The following is a 25,032-nucleotide window of genomic DNA, read 5'->3' on the forward strand; positions in this document are numbered from 1 at the left end:
TGGAGGTCACAATGAAACCTGAAGCATTGTTAATCTTGTCTCTAATATTTATTGTGGTCTTCTATAGATAAGCTATAAAAATGTCCAAAAATTAGTTAAATGTTTTATTATGTAGTGGGGCAGTTCTGCATTCCAACTTCCAGTGACTTCTGTGTAACAAATTCATATTTTGATCCTAGAAGAGGTTTCAGACCCAGTTCATACCATTGAAACCAATGGGAAACTTTACACTGATTACCAGTGGGCTTTGGATTGGGCTTTGAAGAGGAAAGCAATTTGTCCCTTTGCCGACAGAAAACACCATAACTATTTGTGACATTAAACCTTGAGTGAAAACAAAATAAAAATAGAGCAGATAGTCACTTATTGTAGCCACATATTTCACTTTAAAACCAAGTGCTCTCAAATCCTGAACTCTGTAACATATATTTTTTAAATCTAGTCTTTATATGGGCAGAACTAGTGAGTTTTGCCTCGATAAAAAAATGATTAAGGGGGTTATGCAGACATACCACCTTGCAAAAGATGCTGTGATAGACATACACGATGGATTGTATTTCTTGAAATTATCTTGAAAGCTAGTAGCTAGCTGCATACAGAACTAGAACTACATCAACAGGGTTATTTTGTCCATCCTTTTTGCTTTAACATTAGACACACTTATATTATTAGTTTTCTTTATCTTTTTGTGAGGCTAGCATGATGATATTTTCTATTTTTAAATGGATTATTTTAAGACTGTTAGGGCTAAAAATTAATCACAATAGCACAGTTAATTGTGTCATTAGAATAATAGAATATCATTTATTTAAATATTTTGGATGGTTTCTACATTTTCAAATATATTTAATTTCAATTAGAACACAGAGTAAAAAGTGTGCACTGCTCACTTTACATTTATTCTTATTAAAAATATTTACACTGTAAAAAACAAAAGAAACCATGTTTTTCAATTCTGTTAAATCAAGTACTGTAGTGCAATCTCTTTTTCATGAACTTTGAACTTACAAAAGTTGAATTATATCCAAACATAAGTACATTCAGAAACAAAAGTAAGTAAAGCTTTAAAGACTACAAGTCCACTCAGTCCTACTTCTTGTTCAGCTAATCATTCAGATAAACAAGACTGGTTACAATTTCCAGGAGATATTGCTTGTCATATTTTGTTTACAATATTACCTAAAAGTGAGGACAGGTGTTCACATAGCACTGTTGCAGCTGGCATCACAATATATTTTTGTGCCAGATACTCTAAAGCTGCATTGTCCAACATGTTCGCCACTCGCCACAGGTGGTGAACAGGACATAAGCTCTCAAGCCATATGTGGCTCTTGGAACTTTTAAATATGGCTCCTTCTGAGAGCCACACATGGGAAATGCTGTCTGTCCGCACTGTGCACACACCCCACTGCTTGGTGGGAGAAGCATATGGTGGCAGTGGCCTCAGTGGCTGCTCTGGCAGTGGTGGATCCAGTGTCAGTTTTGGTGAGTCTCCAGTGTTAAATTAGAATGGGGATTGGGGCTGGAGGAGGCTGGATCTGGGGCAGGGGAGGGCATTTATTTAGAGCAGGGTGTGGTGGAGTTGAAAGTCCCTGTTTCTGGGGAACAAGGAGTGCATTTATTTAGAGTCAGGGGTGTGTGCTGTGAGTGCCTGGCTCTGAGGGAGGGGGAGAGCATTTATTTTAAGCATGGTGGGGCGCGAACGTGGCAAATGTGGAAAGACAACAACCACAAGTGTGGCGATCTTTGAATTCCTATTGGTCTCTGCTGCTGTAAAGATTTATGTGTCCCTGTGTGCTTTAGCTGCCATTCCAAAGGACATGCATCCCATTTATGTTCATTTTCATCACCTGAATCAGATGCCACCAACATAAGGCTGATTTTTTTGTTTTTGTTTTTGGTGGTTCAGTTCTGTAGTTTCCAGCTTGGTGTGTTGCTCTATTAGGACTTCTGAAAGCATGCTCCATCCCTATTCCCTCTCAGATTTTGGACTGCACTCCAGATTCCTAAACTTGGAGTCACGTGCTATCAATATCTTCAGAACTCTCACATAGGTCCTTCTCTGCATTTTGTCAACTCTGCAGTGAAAGTGTTCTTAAAACAAACACGCTGAGTCATCATCTGAGACTGCTATCGCGTGAAACATATGGGAGAATAAATGTAGATTACCCAGAGCAGGAGACATACAATTCTCCTTCCTCCTGCCCCCTGAAGGAGTTTAGTCACAAATATCATTAACACTTTTTGTTAACAAGCATTATCAGCATGAAATCATATCCTTTGGAACAGTGGCCAAAGCATGAAGGGTCATACAAATGCTTAGCACATCTGGCACGTAAACACCTTGCCACACCAACCTAGGGAGGCCGTGGAATCTCCATCGCTGGAGATATTTAAGAGCAGGTTAGATAGACACCTATTAGAGATGATCTAGATGGTGTGTGGTCCTGCCAAGAGGGCAGGGGGCTGGACTGGATGACCTCTTGAGGTCACTTCCAGTTCTATGTTTTATGATTCTGTGAAAGTGACATACGAACACCTGTTCTCACTTTCAGGTGACATTTTAAAAAAAGAAGCAGACAGCATTATCTCCCATAAATGCAAATAAACTTGTTAGTCTTAGCAGTAAGCTGAACAAAACATAGGACCCTATTGACTTAAGGCAATACAGTTTTGCACGTTTTGTTTTTGAGTGCAACTATGTAATAATAAACTCCCCAGATTCTATATTTGTAAATTGCACTTTCACGATAAAGTGTCAGAGGTGAACTGAAAAAGAGTATTTATGTTTTATCATTTTACAGTCCAGATATTTGTAATCAAAATTTTTAAGTGCGCACAGTACTCTTTGTATTCTAATTTGAAATAGAAATCAATATATTTGAAAATGTAGAAAAACATCCAAAATACTTAATACATTTCAATTATTATTCTGTTTAGCGCTGATATTCATCACAGTTTTTCAAACCATGGTCTTTTGAGTCGTTCATGTGAGTTAACTGTGATTAATCTGCAGCCCTAATTGTTTTCTTTCGAAGTTTTGCAATAGTTTATTTATCAAGACTTGTTTGGCATTTCAGAAATATTTCAGTAGCGGTCATTTTATAGATAAAATTACCATTATAATTTCTTACAGCTGTGAATATCTTATATGCTCAAGTTTTGTGGTATTTCCATTGTTTTATGAATAAAAATACTCCATGCAGGTTGAACATACTATTTCTGTGAATTTATTTTTCATGGTCTCAGTTAAGTCATAGGTACTGTGCAAAATTCACCTGGCCAGATTGTCTGATGGTATAAATAAGAGAATCTCCCTTGACTCCAGTGGAATTCACCCATTAACACCAACAAAGGGTTTGTCCCACAGCACAGAGTTTGAGGGGCTACATTTGAAAAGGGTATCTAATGCCCCAGATTATCCCCTACAGCAGAAATAGCCCCAGGGTTTGAGATTTGAGGGAAGGAAAGCTCGGTGACAGTGCTCTGTGGAGTTCCTTCTCCTTTCATTCATTCCTGGAAGTAGGTTTGCCACTGTACAGCATGAGCAAACCTGGGGTGGCTCCCCAAAAATCTGCATGTAAAAGACCAGAGCCGTTCACAGAGAGGCTGTGAGCTTCATCACTAGCTTTGCCCCTTAACATCTCCTTACGTCATGGACTCTTCAGTCTGCAGTGGCCCCCAGGGGAGACTCTTTGGAAAAGCTAATTCAGCTCTAGACTGGGTTTTCTTCTCTCATTAGTTCATACAGGGCTGAGGTGTGATCCTGGTCCCTCAGCCTACTCCTTCCCTTTTCACAGGGATGCCTCTGCACAGGGCAGAGGATGGGCAGGTGATGATGTGCTGGTGGGTGACCCCTCTTTTCACATGGCAGGGGGAAGAGGCACGCACAGGGAATTTCCTCCATGCACAGATCGAGGGGAAGAATCTGGGCCGAAGTGGTTTTGCTCTTGGACTGAAGCAGACCAGTCTGGAGAATGAATGGTCTAGGGGGAGAATAGTTTGATTAGATGCACCTGACAAGATTTGTATTTCATGGAAACCAAATACAGTACAAGTTTATTATCCAGCATTCACAGGGAACAGGGGCACTGGTTATTTGAGGTGGGTCCAGCAGCCGTCCTCACTCTGGCCCCTTGAAGAGACAGCAGGAAGAGAGCCCTGCTCCCCAGGCAGGCAGCAGACGTCCACCCTGCTTTCCTGGCTGTGGCCGGGTAACCAGTCTTGTGGCAGCCAGCCCTGGCCAGGCAACCAACCCGTCAGCATGCCAGTTAACCAAATGTGCTGGTTATCCAGGTGCTGTATAACCAGGCTTTTACTGTACATCCTGGCCATGTCTACACTAGCCCCCTCCTTTCCAGAAGATGCTAATGAGGCACTACCATGAATATGCAGCACCTCATTAGCATAATGGCAGCTGCATGCAATTTGAAAGTGCTGCTTTTGAAACACACGCTGCCAATGTAGACAAGGGCCTTTCAAAAGGACCCCCTGATTTCAAAGGCCCCTTCTTCCCATTTGGCTTTGGTTTTTGAATTGTGTGTGGCTGCCATTATGTTAATGGGGTGCTGCGTATTCATGGAAGCACCTCATTAGCATCCTCCAAAATCCCTCATTAACATAACCCCTCCAAAAGGCCCCTGAGTAGAGCTGGAAAAAATGGCTTTGGAGTTCTCTACAGCTACCGTGGCTGGTAACTTCCAGAAAAGATCAAGAGGCCCATGGAGTCTTGAGAATCAACTCAGTGAGGCTTGCTAAGGAAGCGTAAAAGGGGATAAAGTCTATTTTTTAACTTAATATACCATGAACTAATGAGTGGATTGGACTGGATTACAGGCCTCAAGAACGGTGATCCACAGTACAGACATTACATTTCAAATGCTAGAGGACTGGAGGAACGTGGATCTGAACAGCATTACGAAACAGACTCTCTACACTATGGAGGACTCACGTGAGGAGCACAGAAAGCTCATCATACAATGTAAGAATAAAACTCAAGAGAGAGTATGAGGAACCATGAGCTATGTTTCCGGTTGAACACGAAACACACAATGGCAATAATAATCATGTTCAATTTTATAATTGATTTACTCTCGATCAGTTTAATAATTAAGAGATTGTAACAATGTGGTAGCACATCATTATGGGCTACTGTCTGCTTACAGATCAGACAAATATTGATATATCTATTAAAAAGAAAAGGGAGGCAAAACCAAGACATTCCACTTTGAGACACTGTTTCTAGTCTTCCAAATGACCAATGCAGAACTATAGCCTGATCCTAAGTATGTTGTAGTCAATGGAAGTCTGCCCAGTGCCTTCAATCAAGCCCTTAAATCATTTTATTGGATAGAATAGAAAGTTGATTGTATACCCAGTTTTGCTGTTATGGGATAGCTGCCTTTTGAATGACTTTGACAATGGGCCCATTGCGTGTGTGACTCACTTCCAAACAGGAGCGCCATGGGGGGGGCTTAAGGGGTGTGGTCACCCCTCCCTAGAGTTCGATCCCTTGCATTTCATACTTGAGATCTGCTTAAATCCCAGCGGTTCCCAACACTTTCGAGATGGTGACCCATTTTGACAATTCAGTACGACTTCATAAACCAAGGTAATTGAAAACTAGGGAAGGGGGGGGTTCTCCCCCTTGCAGCCCCAAACCCTCCCCAGCCCCCAGGCTTAAACCCCTCACAGCCTCAAACTGGCCCCCCATCCCTAGGCTTAAGTTCCTTGCAGCCCTGAACTGTCCCCCAGCCCCAGGATTAAACCCCTTGCAGCCCTAAACCACCTCCCACTTGCCTCACATCAGCCCTTCTGCTTCCCCTGCTGCTCCTTCGCCAGACCACCACCACCACATCCTCCTCTGCGTGGCTCCTCCAGCCCTACTACTGCCTGCCCCCACCTGCAGCATGGGCAGTTCCCTGCCCTGCTGTGCTTAAATGGGACTCAATTTAATTGGTTTAATGGCTGAATCCCTCCTGACAGCCATTAAACCAATTAAATTGAGTTCCATTTCAATGCAGCAGGGCAGGTACTGGTAGCTGGAGAAGGAGTCAGGTGGCAGTGTCTGGAGCTGCAAATGGCTTCTTTAAGAGCCACATGTGGCTTGGAACCACCCAGCTGGTGACCTTTATCAAATTTAATGGCAACCCATGTTTGGGTCAGGACCCATAGGTTGGGAATCCCTGCAGAGGCAGCTCTTAAGGGCAGCAGAACTTGTTCTACTCCCAACTTTGCATTTGGGGCAGGGAGTTTGTTTACAAACAGAGGGAGACAGGGTGATTAAGATAACAATGTACTCGTCTTTCAAATGGTTGAAGGATCATTAGTTGACCATGAAAACTTTGCCAGGTACTCCACTTAGAAGACAGCAAAAAAAGAGTAGTCTGCACTGGGGCCAGTGCTGTTATTTATTTATAAATTATCTTGAAAATAATGTAAAACAGACATGGCAAAATTTGCAAATTACTCCAAATAGTTAAGTCCAAAGCTGACTGCTAAGAGTTACAAAGGGATCTCATGAAACTAGGTAACTGGGAAATGCAAGGGCAAATGGAGTTCTGTGTTGATAAATGCAAAGTAATACCCATAGAAAAATATAATCCCAACTATACACACAAAAATGATGACATCTAAATAAGCTGGTTCCATTCAAGAAAGAGATCTTGGAATCATTGTGAATAGTTCTCTGAAAACATTTGCTCAATGTGTAGTGGCAATCTAAAAGGCTAACAGAATACTTGGAATCATTAGGAAAGGAATAGATAATAAGTAAATAAATAGATAAGAAAATATCATAAAGTCATGGCATGCCCAGATCTTGAACACTGCATGCATATCTGGTCTCCATATCTAAAACGAGATATGTATGATTGTAAAAGGTACAGAGAAGGGCAGCAGAAACAACTGAGGTAACAGAGAGGAAGCCGTGCTAGTCTATACACTATCAAAACAAAAAGCAGTCAAGTAGCACTTTAAAGACTAGCAAAATAGTTTATTAGGTGAGCTTTCATGGGACAGACCCACTTCTTCGGACCATAGCCAGAAAAAAAGATAATCAAGGTGAGCAAATCAGAGAGTGGAGGGGTGGGGGGGAAGGTCAAGAATTAGATTGAGCCAAGTATGCAGACGAGCCCCTATAGTGACTCAGACAGTTCCCATCACGATTTAAACCATGTGTTAATGTGCCAAATTCACCTTGATTATCTTTTTCTGATTTGTCCTCCTTGCTTACTGTTTTTGGTTCTGTGTGTCTTAAATATTGAGTCTGTTCTGGTCTGGCTATGGTCCGAAGAAGTGGGTCTGTCCCACGAAAGCTCACCTAATAAACTATTTGCTAGTCTTTAAAGTGCTACTTGACTGCTTTTTGTTTTTACTGAGGTAAGGAACAGCTTCCCTATGAGGAGAGATTAAAAAGACTGGCACTTTTTTTCAGCTTGGAAAACAAATAACAAAAGGGTGGGAGGATATGTTAAAGGTCTAAAAAATCATGACTGGTGTGGAAAAATTGAATAAGGAAATGTTATTTATTCCTTTACTAATATAACACAAGAAGGTCACCCTATGAAATTTAGAGACAGCAGATTTAAAGCTAACAAAAGGAATTATTTCTCCAGGGTCAACCTGTGGAACTCTTTGCTAGCGGATGATGGACAGGGCTAAACTATAACAGGGGTCCAATAAAAATGAAATAAGTTCAAGGAGGATCGGTCCATTAATGGCTCCTAATCAGGTTGGATGGGGGTGATGGCCATAGCCTCTGTTTCCCAAAAGCTGGGAGTGGGCAGCAGGTGATCGATTATTTGACGATTGCTTCTTCTCTTCATTACTTCTGAAGTACCCAGCATTGGCCTCTGTTGGAAGACAGCATACAGGATACATGAACCTTTGGTCTGACCCAGCGTGGGCACAGTGATGTTATTATATAGAATTCAGATGTATCTGCCCCCTGCAGTAGCTTGCTAAACACTAGTGCTGAGACAGAGCTCAGGAGTCCTAACACTGATAGTCCAGTATCTCCCTCTCTCTCTCATTCTTCTTCACAGAGTTAGTAACAAAGTAAAAAATATATATTACATTTTTACGGCTAACGAGGTATCCCTTAAACAGTGTCAGAAGGGCAACTGTGCTAGTCTGTATCTTTGCAAAACAAAGCAAGCAGTGCTTGCTTTAAGGTGCTACAAAAGTGCCTGCACTGTCCCTTAACTGACTGGCCACAAGATGTCAGAACATGTTAGTATTAGAACTGATTGGGACTAATATTGATTTAATTTTCTTTCCTTTACATAGGAATTTGAAAAAGTGCTTCTGTCAGCTAATTGCTAAATTATCTGACAACTGGAGTTTTCAAGTACCTTAGTAGCTCCTGGAAAGAGACTATGTGCAGGGGAGGGAAGACAGTGTGGATGGGGTCAATACCCTGCCCCAGTTTGCTTCTTGGCTTGTACTCAGCATGCTCAGTAACACTAATGAAACTGCTGTCCTCAGTCTGCACCCCCTTCCACCACCCACCCATTGTGGCACGCACAGGTCACCCCTCATACCAAAATCAGAAATAGAGCTGCTGTTCCAGAGGCTTATTTTTTCAAAGCACTAGTTTTAAAAGGCACTTTTATCAGCAAGTTATTCTCCAATTGTCTGAAGTTTTATTTATGAATTTGTAGAAGAAAATATGCATCACACCTCTCATGAATGGTGTAGAGAAAGTGAATACAGAAAAGTTATTTACTTGTTCCCATAATATAAGAACTAGAGGACACCAAATGAAATTAATGGGTAGCAGGTTCAAAACTAATAAAAGAAAGTTTTTCTTCACACAGCACACAGTCAACTTGTGGAACTCCTTACCAGAGGATGCTGTGAAGGCCAGGACTCTAACAGAGTTTAAAAAAGAGCTCGATAAATATTTAGAGGTTAGGTCCATAGATGGCTATTAGCAAGGGGTAAGGTATGGTGCCCAGCCTTTTGTCGAAGGCGGGAGATGGATGGCAGGAGACAAATTGCTTGATCATTGTCTTTGGTTCATCTCCTCTGGGGCACCAGGCATTGGCTACTGTCGGCAGACAGGATACTGGGCTGGATGGACCTTTGGTCTGACCCAATATGGCTGTTCTTATGTTCTTATGTTCAGATTGGATGACATAGCCACTACTTGGTTTAGTGGCAAATTGATTCTAGGGTGAAAGCTCACCTATCCCATGTGTAAAATAGCGACACAAGGTGCCCACAGAATGTGTGTGCATCCCTAGGTGCGCTACACTAGGATACTGAATATAAGTATTCTTATCTTTAGCACCGTCTCAGCCTCTGCTTCTATCTGGAGTCCTCCTCTTTGCTTTCCTGAAAACAGCAAAAACGATCCCATCTACCTTGCAATCCTCACTGACCTCCGAAAGACTCACATCCCTTGACCACCTTCTGCTGGCTTCATTTCCCAGCAAAGAACTGTTTTGGGATCCTTACCAGCTCCTCCCAGCCTGAACTTACCTTCTGATCTGACCCTCTTGCCCCCTGAGAATTCCTGGATTTCAGGGAAAAAGCCAGGAGTTGGCAGCAGTGAAGGGTTGAGAGTAGTGAGAATTCAGGACAGGAAGGAGGAGAAAGATAAGCAGTTCAGGACATGCTGAAGCATAGAATCCAAAGTCATCCTGGCTCCCAAGATCCAGAAAATCTATCTTCTTCACCATCCTCAGAGTACAAGCCATATACTTCTGGAAATTGCCTAGTTCCCAAAGGGATAATACTTAATATCAGTACTACTTCTAGAGCAGATTCAGGAGAGCATCCCCATTTAGGAAGGACCGTTAATGACGTGCGAAACTTTACATTCATATTTAAATCCCATTAAAGTTAAGCAAATGCTTGAGAACTTCCCTGCAGGGCAGATGGAATTCAGCACATAAGTGCTTTCCTGAAGGGGCCAGCCTTACGGACAGAAATGGAGAGGATAAAGGCATGAAAGAGAAAGAAGAGGAACACTGAGTTACTGTTTCCGGTGTAAATGCAGGGGATTATACTGAGATAAGGGCATGTATGTGAAATTGACGTTAAGAGCTTTCTTCCAACTTTGGACGTAGTCTCTACCTAGATGAAGATCATTTAAAGATAGGTAACCAAGGGCAAGTCTGCAAGGAGCTAGTTCCAAAAAATGACCCTTCTTTCTGGGGTGCTATTTTCAGCAACATTGCAGCAAATTCAATATCGCACTTGCAAGTCAGTATTTTCCCTTCTAACTGGAAGGTTTACAGCAGGCTGAAAAATCTACTTAATTCTTTTGTCTAGGGCCCTAAAATGAGCAGATCTGAGAGGGAAGGTAAGGGGAGCCTTGCTCCCCATTTTTCCCCTGGGTGGCTGAATAATAGCTGTGACAATCTACCCTTTTGTAATTAAGGCTAAATACCGTAATTCCTTAGCTGCAATAGTATCACCTGCTCTCTCTCCTTCCACGCACTCGTCTTACCACTGTTGATAGAATTTTCCTCTGAATCATCAAAAACTCTTGGATAACTCTCCAGCATCCTGACTTGCTGGGCCCCTGGTGAAAGTGTGTGTGGTGGGTGGTGGGGAGGGCAGCTCTATGCTCCTGGAAGGGGTGAGGCTTCATACAGAAAGGACAGGGCTAGGGGCATATGGTCCTCTGCTGCCATGACTGTGTTGTGCCAGCCCTGCCCCAGCCAGCGCTCAGCACTGCCCCAAGTGCGCCACGTGGCTCTCCGGCAGTGATTTAAAAGGCCCAGGGCTCTGGCCACAGCTACTGCTGCAGAAACAGTGGGGGTGGCTGGGCGCTGGGCTCCAATCCCTTTTGAATTGCTGGGCCCCAGGGCAACTGCCTTGTTTGTCGCTGCAGGTTAGTGGGTCACTGTACTGCAGTAGTTGCTGGTGGCCACGGTCGGCCTCAGAGACCATTGTGCTAAACATTGTGAACACAGATTTACAAGCTTCCTTCCTGGGTGCCTCCTCATGTGGTGAAATGGGGCCCTCATGGTATAATTGTGTTGTGGAGATCTCTTAATACACGTGTCCAATGTAGGCTTCCAATGCTCCTTAACATCCTTCTAGTGCTGTAACATCCCGACTCCCAGCCTCCAACTATAACTGGGAAATTTTGCTGAAAGCGAAGGTCATTTGTTAGCAGAAAATGGCTTTTCTCATTTTTAACTACAGAACTACTTCTATCGTGATTTTCCCTCTGGCCCCTGCAGAGGGGTGTGCAACAGCTGCTTTGGGCCTGATAGTAACTTTGGAATCAGCCCTGAGTAAGGGACCATGTGTAGCGTCATTTTCCCAATAGCTACTAACCTGGCAACAAACTTGGACTCGGAGGATCACAGTTCCACTTGTGCTCCCCTCTTCGCTCTGCAGAGGATGTAACTAAAGAGTCCGCTTACTCCCCTGCTACGTAGTCAGTGAAAGAGGCACACAGAGGGCTCTTCCTATGCCTTCCTCCCTCCACCTTCTACCCACCGCTTGCTTGCAATATGAACTATTGGACAGATAGAGTTCTCCCCACTGCATCTAGACTGTGCAAGCAGGTCCAACTGGGGAGATAAGGGGAGCCTTGCACCTCATTGTTCCCCTGAGTGGCTGAATAACAGCTGTGACAATCTTACCTCTTTGTAATGGAGTCTAAATTAAATCAAAACACAAGTATTTGTCAGGCAAGGAAACTCTTAAATACATTCCCACCCGATCTGTTGCTTCAGCTCACAACAATACTTCACAATCTACAGCCCCTAACCAGGGTACTGCTGCAAAGAATGGCCGTGCTGCTCAAGAAGAGAACATCCTGGTAGTTTGCATTTTTCTCTGTCTCCAGTACTTTTCCCTAGCTGGCAGCTTGGCACTTTGCCTCTTCTCCCTGCTTCTACCATCTACTCCAGTGGGGGAAATTCCTCCCTCCTGCTATTTATTATAATTAAATATACGTGGAAGTGCACAGCCCATTTAAATCACCCCGTGACATAGCTTCTTCTCCTAAGTAAATGAGGGCGTCTCCTGTTTAATTGATGCATTTGATTGGACTGTGTGAGTTTACTTTCTATGTCTGTGAACAAAAAAATATTTGGAAGAGGATCATCTGTCTGTAGAAACTCCTTTGGGTGTATAGTCAGAATGGCATTGGTGTGTTGGTAGTAACTGACTTCCTACAAGTTTGTAAAAAATAGATTTTGTGCTTCTTTCATAGTGCACGTAAATGACATCTGCAGTTCAAGCAAGTGCATTTTTTATGACTAAAGCTCTATGCACTGGAGATTTGCTGCTGAGAGGCCTATCAACAATGCTCATCCACTGCGTTTTTAAAAGATTCTCTATGCATTTCTAAATCAATTTCATGCATGGCCTTTTTTTCCTCATGGGGGTCAAAGCCTAGCTTACTGTTCAGCACTGTGAACACCATAAATGTGTTTTACTTCTGAGCATAGCAGCTAAAGCTTAAATCAAACAATGAATTTTAAATGATGGGCCAAGATCCTGCTCCCACTGAAATCTGTGAAAAACTCCCATTGATTTCAATAGGAGCAGGACAGAGACCGATCACAGCAATGGGTTCAGCGTCATTATGTTGGGGGGGAGGGTGAAGAAAGGGAGAGAGTGAGAGTTATAAGTGATGTATTATTAGCTTAGCAAATTGGCAACTTATTGATTTTCTGACCTTTTTTTCTTATTTGTTTTAAAATGGAATTAAAGTCCTGATCTGGAGTGTTTTTCTTTGTTAGTGTATCAGGAGTTTGATCATCTTTTGGAGGAGCAGTCACCCATTGAGTCATACATTGAGTGGCTGGATTCCATGGTGGACAGATGTGTTGTGAAGGTTGGTAAATAGGAGTTAGGACCCAAGTCACTTAATGTGTTGTATAAGCATGTTCAATACTTGTTTTCCTAAAGCAGGTGGTATTTAGTAGACACAGAGTCAAGGTGCAAATTCTGGATCTAAATTTCACACTCAAAAGTCAGAGAGTGTTCAGACGCAAGATGTTCACTCACGCTATTTTAAAAATAGGCACCGTTTGCAAAACTGGGAAGCTGGATCAGAGGTCAGATTCCCAACAAGCCCAGTGTTCAAGTGGGTGTAATAATACTGTACCATTGCAAGTGGAGATTATAAATTAATATGCCCTTTTAAGTGTTTAATGAACATAATATATAGCCCAGAGGATTCATTTTAGAATTCAAGGTTAACAACAAACTTATCATTCGCCTACAGATAAAACAGTGTGATTTTGTAGGAATTGCTTTGAAAACCCAGTAATTGAGCTCAGATCTAAATTTTAGTATTACTTGCATGGACACATTGAGTGAATACATGAGAATTTTCAGCCAGTGAGGCATCAATATAAATGTATATAGTATACATAACTAGTCAATATATCATATGCTTTTAGCTTCTGTCTGTAGATTATCATCCATTTTGTATTACCATGTCCTCAGCATTAACATTTTGGTGAACATACATTTTGTATTAGCATGTCCTTTGGCAAATTGCAACTCTTTGCTTCCATTGTTTACTAACAGACCCAAGTAAAGAACTTAAGAACACTTTATTAAACAATATTACCTCTTTTTCTGTTTGTAGAATGTCATGGCTCATCCCCTGACAATATATCAATTATTTCAAATTATTTGATATTTAAAACATTTCCATTAGTCTACAGATTACTATTTGTAATTACTAAGGCTTGGTCTACACTAGACCTTCCAGTCAACTGCAGATAAGCAATTCTAATTATGGCAAATGCATAGCTAGAATTGATATATCTGCAGCTGACTGTTAGGTCTGTCCTTATTCAGGGAGGTCAATGGGAGTGTTTCTCCCACCAAATTCCCGTACTCCTCACAAGAGCAGGAGTATAGGGGGTCAACTGTGGACCCCAGACAGATCAATTTCTCACGTCTTTAGAAGACATGCGAAATTGAACTCTGGATCGATCTTGACTGGGTCGATCTTCCCAGATACATAGACAAGTTCTTTGAGTGGATCATATTATTCCTGTTATTTTTTCTATTTTCTGACAGAATGAGAATGATTCTCATGATCAAATGCGAATATAGAAAATGAATGGGCCCTTTCACTTTGAATGGTCCCTTGAAATATGTGTCAACTACTTATGTCAAGCAGTTCCACCTTGTATTTAGCTATGACATCTCTAAGTTTCCTAGACTCAAGGAAGAGTTCTGTGTAAGCTCAAAAATTTGTGACTGTGTCTACACTAGAGAGTTCTGTGGCCAGAAGGGGCCTTCTGTCAGCATAACTACACACATACAGCATTCTGTTGACAGAGTCTCGACAGAGCTCTGCATTTGTCTCGCCAGAGTTCTGTCAACAGAAGTACAGCGTATATACTTCTGTCAACAGAGAGGGCTTCTGGTTCCCCGGGCAGCCTGTTGGCAGAACTTCTGGTCAGCCGTTCTGTCGACAGAGGGCCAGGCAGTCAGGCTGCTCTTTGTCAACAGAGCAGATTGATCTGTTGATCAGCTTTTGAGTGTAGATGCACTCTGTTGACAGAGTTGCTGTTGACACAACTCTGTCAACAGGTGCTTCTACTGTGTATCTCGCCAACAGAAATTGGTCCAAAAAAGATATGACCTCACCTATCTCGTCTCTCTAATATCCTGGGAGCAACATGGCTACAGTGACACTTATAGAAAATAAATATTTAAGAACACAATATGCTTTGTGATAAGTATGATTGTGAATGAAACGTGATCATCTGAGGGTACGTCTACACTACAAGGCTTTTAGAGACAAGGCTGCGTCAACACAGCCTTGGCACTAGAAGTCGGCCCGTGTGAATGCTTAATGTCTGTACTTTTGCAGACAAAATATTTCCACCACCAATGAGCAGCATTCGCACATGCACTTGCCTCGGTAAAACCTTGTCTTTCAGGGGAAGGGGGCGTGGAGTGTTAAGGACCCATGAACGACAAGTTTTGCCAAGCAAAAGCAAATATAGACACAGCCTAAGGCTGCATCTACACTAGCAAGTTCTTTCGAAAGATTTTTTGAAAAAAGGGGGCTCTTTGGAAAGATCCCATGGAGCGTCTACACACAAAAAGTGTTCTTTTGAAAGTACACCTGAGGAACGCAGCGCTCCTTTCAAAAGCGCTCTTCCACTCCCATTTCAGGAAGAGCGCCCCATTTTGAAAGCTTCTTTTGAAAGAAAACATGTGTAGATGCTCTGCAGGCCCTTTTTTCGAAAGAGCAGTCCTCATGGGGCCTGGTCTTTTGATGTCTGGCCCCTTTCTTTTGAAAGAGGGGGGGCTGTGTGGACATTCTCTTTCAAAAGAGCAGATCACTCTTTTGATCCACTTTTTTTGTGTGTGGATGCACTCTTTCAAAAGGAGTTCTTTCAGAAGAAATCTTCTGGAAGGGCTTCTTTTGGAAGATCTCTGTAGTGTAGATGTAGCCTAAGTGTTCACAGAAAGAAAATGCAAAGGGGATGTGAACACAACAAGAACCCATTAGTTCAAAAATTCAGATTAATAAATTTTTGCAGTGCACCCCTGAGACTATTTATTATAAATTTGTTCCTGAGCTGCTAGAGAATTCCCATAAAAGGAACTGAAGGAAGATGATGATGTTGTTGGACAGTCTGATATAATTTATTTATAATCCAAATTTTGCCATCCACAAGCATGAGCATTTTATATTTTAGGTGTTATAATTTTATTGTAGGTTTTTTCTTCCTGCAGTTTAATGTCTATAGAATGATCATTATTGTTTCAATTTTTATCCCAATTTTCTGACAATGGGATGTAATTTTAGTAAAGAAAATAGAAGGACATGGGCAATGTTGGATGGAACCAGACAGTGGAAATGAGAATGAAAGCTTACTACCTGTGTGAAATGTATATATTTTCTTGTAGGTAGCTGCCAAGAGACAAGGCTCTCTGAAGAAAGTAGCCCAACAGTTCCTCTTGATGTGGTCCTGTTTTGGCACACGAGTGATTCGGGACATGACTTTGCACAGTGCGCCCAGCTTTGGTACTTTGATTTTATCGTACTGATTCCCCATTGTCAGTTTCTTCTTAGTACAGATTTTAAGCATGCACAAGCTTGAGTCACCACTCCTGGCCAGAAGCGGGATAGTGAAAACCATTAAAAGGCATCTACACAACATTTGTATTCACTGGATTGTACTGAGGTACCCATGCCCTGACCATAGCTGATATCTATCCCCGCTCATTTTTCCGCTCCTCCTTAATCACCAAAACGGGAGAAGCAGAGATCACTGGCAGTGCTGAGCATTGCTTAATCTCTGCACAATACAGTGACCCCTCAGTACAGCTAATAAGCAAATGCTGAGTTCTGAGCATTTGGACTCTCTGCAGCAGGCCACCAGGGGCTGCCGGAGCCCCAGGCACTTTAAATTGCCAGTGGGGTGCCAGGCTGTGTGATCTGGGCTGCTCTTAGGGCTGCCTGGTGAGGGGGCAGTATCAGGCAGCACTCTCCAGACAGTGCTGTGGTCTGGGCAGTGCTGAGGGCTTCCACCTGAAGCCCTGCCCCTTCAGGGGGTGTGGAGCAGGGAACCCCTCCACCCCATCTTGCCCAGGGCCTGGTGGGGCTGTTGGCCCTACTGCTTTGCAGCAATCAGCTTCAGGAGCAGCCTTTATTGTGTACGCAAAACACTCAATAAGTGCAGTGTTGAGGGCTCATTGTTAAAATCGTGAAATGTCAAAAGTGCAAGTTAAGGTACCAAAAATTGCAGGCAGTCTGTCAAGTTGTACATACGCAGTATTTTTCTTTCTGATTTAGGACAAATATATAGCACAATAGAATACTATTTTTTTTTTGCAAAATGTATAAACTAAATTTTATACGGGCTATGTTCACATACACAGGAACTCCTCCCTATGCAAAATATATCTCTAGATATAATGGTGTATTAGGGAAGAGCATATGAGCAGCCGCGTGCAGTGTGCTCTCCATGGCATTTGGGGAATTGCTCTGTGCAGTTCTAGTAGGGCAGATTGCAAGTGCACAGTCCATCTTAAAAATACGTTGAAAATAAATTGCTGTCTCTTTAAAGTATTGGTAATTTAGTTGTGTTAGTCACAAGCTATATCTGTTAAAAACGTCTGCGTTCAACCTATCACAGCACATGGAAAATCAGTGTAAATGGGATGTTTGAAAATAATGCATTTTACAAGGATGTAAATAATAGAGTATAGAATTGTTTAATAACTTGGGTTTGATAATGCTGTCTGCAGCTGTGCTGAGATGATTATTGTTTACATCTTCATCAGGACACTGTAGACTTCAGAAGGTTCTCTTCTGGGAAGCCCATGCTAGTCCCTTTCTCTCTATCAACACACACACTGCCTTTGTGAATAACGGCTTTTATTTGTTTTTAGTAGACCCCTTGAATTTCTCTCAGTGTGTGTCCAAAAGTGCAGGTCTATCAAAGTCAGTGGGAGTTTTGAGAGAGCAGGGACTGCACCTTCTCAAAGAGCATGAGTACCGCAACCACATCCAGACCCTAGTGTAACAAAACTTGGTCAATTTCTTCTCCACTTCTCAAAAATGACTGAAATGTTGTGTGACAGAATGAACCAAATGCTTACCTCTTGAATGAATGCAATAATATTCTAATTACAAAGCCATTGTAAGGCACATTTTGTGTTGAATTATAGCTGAGCATGTCCCAGAGTTGTAATCAGTGAGTTTTTTTGTGCTGGTACTTGCCAGTATTGAGGACCGGCACCTTGGGAGTCCCAGCTGTGGGACTAGCTGGAGGGGTTGGGGCAGGGATCAACATGGAGCCAGCTGAGTACTGGTCCCTCTTCTTCCCACCCCCAGAAAAAATGGCACTAAGTGTAATTATCTTCTGAACTTAAATATATCAGAATCCAACCTGAGGAACTTGTGTGCTTAATTTAATATAGTTCTGCCTCTCTTTGTGCACTATCTTGCATTTTAAATGAGCACCATACAGCCGAGAGACAAAGATGACATTTACTCTAGATGCTGTCTTCCATATAGATTGCTCCTTATCATAGATGAAACCAGCGTTCCCTGTAAGCTGAGCATTTGGTTAGCCACCCAGAAGAGACTCAGGTGCTGCCTGGCTGATTAGCAGAGCACCCACAGCCACCAGGCAGCATGTGTTTCTATGGGTGGTGAACATGTGCAAATGCCTTTGGACACATATAACAAAATTTATTCTGCCCATGGACAGAAAAAAATAGAGGGAACAGTGAATGAGACCTATGCTATATTGGTCACTATTTAAACAGACACTGGTTTTATTGATTATTCTGCACAATAAATAGTGCCAGATCCTTTTAGTGTCATTGTTTTAAAACACAAAAAATAAAAAAAACCCCTATGATCCGAAAGTGTGTTTGAAACAAAAACATGATAAAATCAATGGCTTGGTGCTGTGGTCATTCTTTTAGACAGTAAATATATTTTAGCTTTGTCATTAATTCATGATCTGGAAATTTGACTATAGAATGTTTTACTACAAGCCACTTGGCTGACTTGCTTATATCCTGAAATAACATACAGATCTGTCTGGGCAAAGCTTTTAAGCATGGTGCATGACATGAGCAAGTCAAAACAATTCCTGGCAGACAAAAGCTCATCTCTCTCCTTTTTCTCTCCCGCTACCCCTCCTCTGTCTATGCATTTCAAAGACGCAGTAGGTGGCAATGTTTTGGTAGTGCATCCTGTGTATTAAAACAACTAATTAGTAAGAGGAGCCTTTTCAACCTTCCCCAGATCTGTATATCTCTGTTTTATGATACTTGCCCATAATTCCCATATTTTGTGACTAGCTGCTGATGTTTGCTGTGTGTTAGCTGGATAGTGTAGCTACAACAATATCCTGATTGCATGCAATTTGGTCTTTTTGGAAAGAGTCAAACACAATTTATTACTGCAGGTATAGTGTTGGGGATGGAGGGCGGGGGAGGGACTTTTCATCTCTAACTAAATGAACATATAATTTATCAGACACAAATGAATCCTCTCCAATACATGCAGCTATGTTTGAAAGAGTCAGTCAGAGGTTTCCTGCTAAATACAGTAGCTTGCAAACATAAAATAAAAACTGTTATGCATGAATAGCTTCTCAATAAGTAACTGAAATGCAAATAGTGGACTAGCATACTGGTCAGTCAGGCCTATTGTGTTCATAACACTTCTAAACAGAGTAGGATTCTACTAACGTTGTAACTGATGTTAAGCATTCTGAAAATAGCTTATTCCGTTTGCAGTTTTTACAAGATTTCCAGTTTAAAAAAATTGTAAAACTAAACAGCTACAGCGCATGGGTAAGGCTCTACATTATGTTGCACCTTCTAAGTCATTTTAATTTCTGTAAGATGCATGGGAAGCCTACAGTTTTGATTTGCACAGGTGTAAATGATCACACAAGTGAAGAATCAAGCCTTTTATACTAGCCAGTGGAAGAAGATTTGCCCATTAATACACGTGTTCTATTTATAAAAATGTCCAATGTTTTTGGTCTTGCCTCAGGGACACAAAGCATCTGTTGTCTCTTCTCTGTGTGTGTGTAACTCCCATGAATGACAATGGAAGTTACGCATGCGTGCATTGAGAGAATGGAACATAAAGACGAGAGCTGTCACAACTGAAGAAAAGTGTGTGCACAGTTGCTTTGAAAACCTAATTACAAGATAGCATTGCATTGCATGATGATATGGGGCCTTTCAGACTGCTTCTGCTACACTCCACGCGTACAGCATATATGAGCAAAGAACCATATATTTATGGGGGAGCAGATGCCACTTGTTAGGGTAGAAGTGAGCTTCCCAACCTAAACTCAACTTTCAATCCCTTCCTCTAAACCCACTGCGCCCCCCAACAAAACCAGTCATCCTGAAATTACATATTAAGCATCCCACTCTAGTAAAGGTTTTTGTTGTAGAAGTTTGGTAAAAAATTAGTAAATAAATTTGAAAATTTTGGGCCAGATCATGGGCTGTGACCAAGGACCTGCCTGTAGGAGAGAGAGCCTCTCTGTTCCCAGCCACCATCTTTGCAAGCAGCAAGCTGACATCTTTTGGCTTTTTAGCAAGACATACTTTGTGAGGGGGGGGGCAGTTCTGGAATTCACCCTTCCATTATCCCTAGGTTTGAAATAGACAAATCTATTGATATTCAGAGCACAATGAGAAGCCATCTCTTTCCTCTGAGGAACGATGGGTATTGTGGGTGCTTGTGGTTTGGGAATTTGGGGGTGCAGAGGCAGAGTTGATCGCTATTCAGCTGGCTATTTTCTCTGCTGTTGGAGTGGCTGGTGGGTTGGTTTACTTTTATTCCAGTCTGATGGTATTCACTCCTGCCAAAGGTGCCTAAAACCTTTGATTGGCAATTTTAAATCTACCGTGCCAGTCCAAATAAATATATCTAAAATATAGTAGTCATGGTGAGAAGCCAGCCAGTAAAGGGCAAGTCACATTCTCACTTGAGTGACTCTTTGCAAAACAATCTGAAATATTGACCCAGCTCTGTTGTATAACACATCTGGTTGAAAAACATTAAAAATATTAATCCCAAAATTTCTGTTTCGCAATGGTTGGTGCAAACCCATTTTTCCTGTTTTGTACAAAACCAGTTTATTTTACCTTTTATCAAAGCTTTATGTAAATGTATATGCACATTGTTTGTTTATCAAACAACATGGTGTTGGGCAATGAAAAAATTAAAGGTATTTTGGTTAAAATCGCTACAAATTTGGGTTTTAAATTTTTACAAAATTTCATGGGAAATTGTTTAAATTCTAGAAAAGAGGGTCAAAGTGTCTTTGTGAACTTTTTCATTTTTGAAAAAAGATTGGGCTGGGGGAAAAAAGCAATTAGTTTTAAAAATATGTATGTATCAATTAACTCTACTGTGCTCCAGTATGCTCCACAGACAAAGTAGTCTGGCTTGATTTTCTCCTTTTCTTCTTATCTTCCATACACTGCTGCATCTGCCTAGTGATAGCATATAAGCATGCCTATTTTTCATGCTGCCCAAGTTCTCATATAAATTTTTTAGTCTGTATCTATGGAGGCTAGACGAGAAGAGTCAATGCTATCTTATTACTGATTCCCTCACGTCTGTTCTCTGGTTCTTGACATTTCTCTAGCTGAGCGGAGGCCTGGAACTGCACGGGGAAGTCTTCTTTCCCTTTCCAGATCTTTGTTTGTGTAGCTTGTTTCAGGTTGCCTCCTAGGAAGGGGTTTGCCCAAGAACGGCCAAGAAATGAGCTTAGATCTTCCAAGACTCATAACTATTAAAGATGAATAGTAACAGAGAGAAAGCCATAGTAGTCTATATACTATCAAAACAAAAAGGCAGTCCAGTAGCACTTTAAAGACTAACAAAACAATTTATTAGGTGATGAGCTTTCTTGGGACAGACCCACTTCTTCAGAAATAAAAAAAACAAATCGACAGGGCCAGACAAATACCCAGAGACCAGCTACTCCAAGATAGGCCCAAAAAAGCCAAGAACAGAACACCACTTGTCATTACCTACAGCCCCCAACTCAAACCACTGCAATGCATTATTAAAGACCTACAACCTATCCTTAATCAGGATGCCACACTTCAGAAGGCTCTAGGTGACAGGGCTGTTCTCTCCTACAGACAACCTCCCAACCTTATGAGGATTCTCTCCCACAACCACAGTGTATACCGCAGGAGCACCAGTCCTTGAACTTTTTCTTGCAACAAAGCTCACTGTCAGCTTTGTCCCCATATCTATTCTGGAGATGCCATCACTGGACCTAACCAGGTTATTCACAGAATCACGGGCACCGTCTCATGTTCCCCAGCTAACATCATATATGCCATCATGTGCCAACAATGCCCAGATGCTTTGTATATTGAACAGACTTCAAACTCTCTTAGATAAAGAGTTAATGGGCACAAAACAAACATAAAAACACTCCTGATCCACAAACCTGTTAGCCAGCATTTTAATGGAGTGGGCCATTCTGTTAATGACTTAAAAGTTTGCATCTTACTGAAGAGGAATTTCCACAACAGTCCTGAAAGAGAGGCTGCTGAACTCTCTTATATTCAAATTCGACACATTAACACGTGGTTTGAACTGAGATGTGAATTTTCTGGGTCATTATAGGGGCTCTTTTGCATACTTGGCTTAATCTAATTCTTGACTCACCCCTCCCCTGCTTCTGCCCCTCTACTCTCTGATTTGCTCACCTTGATAATTTTTTTCTGATTTGTCAACCTTCATTATTATTTTTGGTTCTCTGTGCCTTAAATATTGAGTCTGTTCTGGTCTGGCTATGGTCTGAAGAAGAGGGTCTGTCCCACGAAAGCTCACCTAATAAATTATTTTGTTAGTCTTTAAAGTGCTACTTGACTGCTTTTTTTTGTTCTCTTAAACATGGTGTTTCCCATCCCTCATGCTGGGAAAACACAAGCAAAGCCAAAACATTCAGTACACTTCCTATTCCAGCTAATGTCATGTGGTACTTAATAACTTGACTGATCCTTTGTGTGGAACAATTAATGCCAAATATATTGATGCTGCTTTGGTTGGCTGAAGCAGTGTTAATACCTCAGACATCTGCCTTTCCATAGGAGGCATTCCACAATTTCTACTAACATCTGTGGGAATTAGAAGAAACCTCAGCTGTTGAGTTATTCAAAGATAAACTGGATAATAAGCCTCCAAATATACCATAAAGAGTGAATCCTGCACTAACAGATGGATCGACATTTTTATGTAAGGAGGGTTTTAGTCTTTCATTGATATCATTCTGACATATTCCTTCTCTGAAGTCTTAGGTGTCAATAATCTGTCCCTTTCAGTATTCTAAATCTGTCAGAAATCTGATGCTCTAGAGAAAGGCATAAAAGTACAGTAACTCCTTGCTTAACATTGTAGCTATTTTCCTGAAGACTGCTACTTTAAGCAAAAACAATGTTAAGCAAATCCAATTTCCTCATCAGAATTAATGTGAATGGAGGGAGTGAGATTCCTCAGGGAGAAAAGAGATATTATTAAAAACTTACACTGTATATATATGTAATTTTAAAATAAACAATTGACTACTATATTCACAAATGACGATTGTGGCGCTTGGTTGAAACAATGGTGCAGGTAGGGGAGTTGGGCATGGGGGCTTGTCCCACTCTGCCGGCCCAGCCTTCCAGACAGGGGGGTGGGGTTTTGATGTTGGGGCTTGCCCCATTTCTCCCACAGCAGCACTTTTGCCTAGGAGAGAAGTTGCGGGCTTAACCCATTCCTGGCTGAAATGCTTGGCTGGTTGAGTGGGGTAAGCCTCTGCTCAGCTGCTGGAATCCTGGGAGCCAAACAACCTTCTAATGGAACATTGTGTAACTTTCAACAATGTATTCTCTAACACATCAGCATCCTGATAATGAAATAACATTAACTGGGATGACCTGAAGTGAGGAGTTACCCTATCCTATAAAGTTCTTGGCCAGTTGTACCATGCTAGGATGTGAGAGAAAAATATTCATTCCCAGCTCTCAGCCAGGTGATCAGTTTACATCCTAAAGTTTGCTGCTTTTTAAGCAAGGTGATTTTTAACCTAGGTAGTCTAACTGTAAACACAATTTACCAACACTCACATAATTATGAAAAAGGGGAAAGTTCCTTATTTATTAAATTCTTCAAATTGTACCTATCTTTACTTCCCATTAAAACCTCTTTTCTTAAGTTGTTTGGGCATCCTATCCTAGATGGAAAATGGACTTTGATTCTTGACAACAATAATGACATAGAGTTGGGAAGAAAATGTGCTAGTCTCAAAGTCCTTTATCTATCAGAGCATTGCCCAGTCAGCTGAAAAGTGCAAACAAAAAGATAATCAGACTCTTGTTGGGAAGATGTGGAAGGAAGGCTGAGATCCAGGTCTTGTTGTTTCTGACCTTTGCCACATCCCTCTCCGTATCTTTCCAGTTTAAAACCACCATGGACTGTCCAGCTAGCTTAATAATATTTGGGTTAACATATCTGAGAGGGAAAAGATTATTGTTTTGATTCATTTCCTGATTTCCCAGACCACCCCTTCTGGTTTAGTAAGTGCTTGTTTGGACATAAGAAAGGCAGGTTGGTACGAACGGCTTCTTGCTCCAGATTTATAATTGCTACAAAATGATACTTATTTGTCAGGACACTTTTCTCAGGAACTGGACCCCAAAGACATAAATTTAACTTCTGAGAAATGATCCAGGAATTCACATCATCTGTATAAATCCAGGTACGAATATACTCTGGCAAGCAGAACCCCGACACAAAAATACCCTCACCTCTTAGCTTGCCTTTAACATTGATGGACAACTTGCATTTCAGTAAGAGACATGCTTTGGAGCAGGACAATATAGGAGCCAACAGTATTCAGTTTCTTACTCTGTAATACTGTAATAATTTGCATAAGTATATTGAAACCATTAACTACTTCTGTGTTTGTTCACACTGTTTATTCCCCAGGCTCCTTTCACCTTATTCACTTGATGTTTGATGACTATGTATTATACCTGTTAGAATCACTGCACTGTCAGGAGAGAGCTAACGAATTAATGAGGGCAATGAAAGGAGAAGGAAGCATAGGTGAGTTTCTTTTCTTAGCAGCACCTTACATGTCATCTATAATGTTACTCTGTGTGGTTCACCCATTTCTGTACATTGGCATTTCTTTAGTCTTAATATGTCCTAATGAGTCCTGTCCAATAAGAACAAGTCATTATCAGCTCTTTTGTTATGTCAGGGGTGTGTGAGTACCCTGAAATTAATTCAGAATTAGACCACCTGCTTGTTGCTGTGACTGTTGCATTTTGTTATGGAAATCTGAAAATTTCAGTGCCTAAACCTGCCTCTGAAATATCAGCACAGGATTTTTGTACTGAACTTTCACAACAACTAACCTATAAAGCACAGTCACATTTAAGTGACACTGATCTTGATTTCGGCTCTCCCTTACACTGTCTTTACAATACTATGTCCATTGTCTTTGGTCGAGTTACTCCTGATTTTACACTAGGACTGCAGCTCGGGGGTGGGGGACAAAGGGCCCAATTGCC

General features: G+C 41.5%; 1 protein-coding gene across 1 annotated transcript in view; it reads left to right on the forward strand.

Annotated features, from left to right (window-relative positions):
• Positions 1 to 25,032, forward strand: part of RFX4 (regulatory factor X4) — a 103,059-nt gene that overhangs the window by 38,938 nt on the left and 39,089 nt on the right. The window contains exons 8-11 of the mRNA XM_074983839.1: positions 4,837 to 4,981; positions 12,717 to 12,811; positions 15,865 to 15,982; positions 24,443 to 24,562. Coding sequence (XP_074839940.1) covers positions 4,837 to 4,981; positions 12,717 to 12,811; positions 15,865 to 15,982; positions 24,443 to 24,562 — 478 coding nt within the window. The remainder of the gene's footprint in view (positions 1 to 4,836; positions 4,982 to 12,716; positions 12,812 to 15,864; positions 15,983 to 24,442; positions 24,563 to 25,032) is intronic.

Source organism: Carettochelys insculpta, chromosome 1 (genome assembly GCF_033958435.1).
Source record: "Carettochelys insculpta isolate YL-2023 chromosome 1, ASM3395843v1, whole genome shotgun sequence".
Lineage (NCBI taxonomy): Eukaryota > Metazoa > Chordata > Testudines > Carettochelyidae > Carettochelys > Carettochelys insculpta.